At 59.6% G+C, this 3,494-nt stretch overlaps 1 protein-coding gene across 1 annotated transcript; it reads right to left on the reverse strand.

The window, feature by feature from the left end:
* Positions 1–1,050: 1,050 nt before the first annotated feature.
* Positions 1,051–3,471, reverse strand: RPL19 (ribosomal protein L19). Its single transcript, XM_009635122.2, has 5 exons — positions 3,322–3,471; positions 2,766–2,888; positions 2,404–2,524; positions 1,941–2,051; positions 1,051–1,244 (listed from the first exon to the last, which is right to left on the reverse strand). Exons 1-5 carry the CDS (start codon positions 3,425–3,427, stop codon positions 1,121–1,123), a joined length of 585 nt encoding a protein of 194 aa, XP_009633417.1. The 5' UTR covers positions 3,428–3,471; the 3' UTR covers positions 1,051–1,120.
* Between the last annotated feature and the right edge of the window lie 23 nt (positions 3,472–3,494).

The raw sequence follows: 3,494 nt of genomic DNA on the forward strand, positions 1-3,494 counted from the left end.
TGACGCGTGGGGACAGGGTGCGTGGGAATGGCACGGGGCCCCACACCGGGCAGTGGGGGCAAGAAGCCCCTGCAGTTCCTTGCCCAGGTGGCCCCATCACCTGTGTGATGAGGTGGGAGGGTCTCAGCTGCGCTTCCTGTGGGGGGGGGAACCCTCCCCCTCCTGGCTCATAAAGCCCTGCAGCCCCCAGGGCTGGTGGCTCTGTCCCTGCAGTGGGGACGGTCCCCAGTGTGGGGACAGCAGCACCCACAGGTGTGGGTTTGGTGAGGAGCCACGTGGGGGGCCCTGGAGGGGGGTGGGGGTGTCTAGAGGGGTCAGATCTGGGGGGGTTCCCTTGTGTGAGCCCCCTCCCAGTGCTGCCCAGAGGGGTGGGTACAGCCCCCAGTGCCCTTCCCCTGCACCAGTGCTGTCCCAGTGCTGCTCCTGGCTGAGCTGCCTGAGGGGCTGCAGGGGGGGAAGCTGATCCCCCAAAAAAGCTTCCCCCAGCAGCCAGCTCTGGCCTAGGCCCAGGGGCAGGGGGGCTGCAGCAGGTGCTGGGTTTTGGCTACTGAAGGCTGAGGGCTCTGTGCCCACACCCAGCCTGGCTCTGCCATCGGCCACCTCCCCTCAGGGCACAGCGACACACTGGGGTGGTTGGGGTCCAGCCAGGCCCTTTCCTGGGGGCTCTGGAAGGGCCCAAGGGACTCATTAGGAGCCACGGGAAGGACCCCAGGGTGCGGTGGGTGCTAGGGGTGGCCCCCAGACCCCTTTTCTCCCAGCAGAGGGAAGGCAGCTGCAGGCAGAGGAGCCACCGGCGCAGGAATTGGGCTCTGCCTGCGTTGCCACCCTCCGCAGCCGGCCCAGGGACCAGGGCTGGGGTCAGCGGGACTGACTTGCTCCGAGCCACCTTCCCCCTCTGCCACCAGCCCCGGGGGCTACAGCTCACCCATACCCCAGGAACCGCCCAACCAACTCGTTTGGCTCCCAAAAAGCCGGGCAGAGCAGCAGTTTGTTCCCAGCCCTTCCCTCCCACTTCCAGAAACCCTGGCGAGCGAGCGCGTGACTCGGTGGGAGGCGTCCTGGATGTGTTTTATTGAACGCTCGCGGATGGAAAACGCAATGTACACGAGCCAGGCAGCGCTCACTTCTTGGTCTCCTCCTCCTTGGAGAGGGTCTTGATGATCTCCTCCTTCTTGGCTTGCAGGCGTTCCTCCCGGCGCTTACGAGCCTCCTTGGTCTTGGACCTGCGAGCTTCGGCCTGGTCACTGCAGAAAATTAAGAGTTTGTGAATGCGCAGGAACAGCCTCAAACAGCCCCAAGAAAGCCCTTGCCACCAGCCCCCCCATCTCTGCTCGCTCCCCAGGATCCTGGTGCACCAAACCGGCCACCGAAGCGAGCGCAGCTGGGCGGGCTTTGCTCCAGCACTCGTGTGCCAACCGTAGCTGCCAGCGGTGCTAACCCGGTGCTGCTCAGCCCCGAGCGAGGCTGCCAGGCTCTGCCGCCCGCCCTGCCGGGAGGAGCCGTGATCCTGGTGCTGGGGACTGCCCCGCTGGGGCTGGCCGGGGTCACGCATCTTTACCAGTAGACCAAGGTTAAGATCCCGGCTTATTTTTTTACCAAACACACAGCAGGATTTTTGAAATCCATCGGCTCTTACACCCCCTTGTCAATCATTCACCGACCCAAGCGGCTGGATCGGCAATCCACCAGCTCCCAGCTGCACGAGCAGCCAACATCCACACCTGCAGCGGGGAAGAGCTCTGCCAGGGTGACGCATTTCTCTGCTTCAAGCCAGCCCTACCCAGTTTTGGTTTGATTCCTCACTGGGGCTCCAGACAGAGCCGCCAGCGACAGAAGCCACCTGGAATTACCTGCCTGCAGAGGTTTGTTTTGGTTTTTTTTTTTTTAAAACCCAAAGATTCCACAACTTGTAAGACTGAAAACAGTGAGGCAGCACTTACGCCAAGAGCTTCTTGCGAGCTTTATCTGCCTTGAGCTTGTGGATGTGCTCCATCAGGATCCGCTTGTTCTTGAACACGTTACCCTTGACCTTCAGGTACAGGCTGTGATACCTAACGGAGCGGAACAGAACGGACTGTGAAGGAGGCTGCCCCGGAGATCAAACCCCTGCACAGCTTCCAGCCATCCCGCACCCCTCCTGGCACAGCAGGGCAATGCACACGAGCATGCTGTGAGGAGCAGGGTCACTCTGAAGCTGCTGCACTGGCGCTTCCCCTGCTGCGAGCAGGCAGAGGGCTTGCCTGGAGAACTGCTGGGATTACTCCAGAGCAGCTCTCTGGTGCCACACTTCCCAGAGAGGATTTATTTTCAAGGAGCTGGCCACAGAAGCTGCGTACAGCAAGGAAGGGGTATCTGAATGTGCGGACACGCGACCCAAAGCTGGGCACGGCACGGCAGGCTTACATATGGCGGTCGATCTTCTTGGACTCCCTGTATCTGCGGAGCAGGCGCCTCAAAATTCGCATCCTCCTCATCCAGGTCACCTTCTCGGGCATACGAGCGTTGGCCGTACCCTTCCTCTTACCTGAAGAGGGAAAACAGGATGAGAATGGGGCCCAATTTCTGCAAGCTGAACAACACGCTTTTGCCAGAGTGTTTGATCTTGCTCTTTACTTCAAGAAGAAAACTGTTGCCATACAAACTGTGTATTTTTAGGCCCTGCCACAAGACTCCTGGAGGTCATTGCTCAACACGAGCTTGTAGATGGGCCACGTACCGTGGAAAACAGACATTTCTCCAGCTCTCAGAGAGGAGCCAGCACTTACCGATGCCCATGTGCCTGCCCTTCCGGCGGGCCAAGGTGTTCTTCCTGCATCGGGCACGAGAGTGAACGGTCACAGGTTTGCGGATGATCAGACCATCCTTAATCAATTTTCTGATCTGCTGACCTATGGAAAGAAACTCCCTGGTCAACATCTTATGCACAATGAGAGGACGTGTTAGGCAGGCACAGGCTCCCGTCCAGTTTGTACAAAAAGGATCCAAGGCAAAGGACAAGCCAGACCTTCCCCCAAAGCCCCTTCATGCTGCTGTAATTGCTCTTTTCCCCTCCTGTTTCTCCCTCACCGGTTATCTCAGGGGACACCACGTACTGAACCCACGACCAAGAGCTCACCAGGCACCACACCAGTGCATTGGGGAATATTGGAAATCCTGCCGACAGACTCTCTTCCCCTTTGAAGCACACGGCACTTGCTCAAGTGTCAGAATTTTACCTAAGCCAACCTCATTGCTACCGAGCTAGCCAAAAAGCCTCTTCCCCTATCCCTGACGCATCCCTTCTCCGGAGCGTGGCCCTGCCCGTGACAGATGATTACTTACGCGAGTTGGCGTTGGCGATCTCATTGGTTTCGTTGGGGTCCAGCCAGACCTTCTTTTTGCCGCAGCGCAGGACGCTGGAGGCCAGCCTCTTCTGGAGCCGGAGCATACTGCGGAGAACCACGCACACGGCTCAGCCCCCGCCGCCGGACGGTGCTTTCGCAGGGCCCGAAGGC

Source organism: Egretta garzetta, unplaced genomic scaffold (genome assembly GCF_000687185.1).
Source record: "Egretta garzetta isolate BGI_Z169 unplaced genomic scaffold, ASM68718v1 scaffold993, whole genome shotgun sequence".
Classification (NCBI taxonomy): domain Eukaryota; kingdom Metazoa; phylum Chordata; class Aves; order Pelecaniformes; family Ardeidae; genus Egretta; species Egretta garzetta.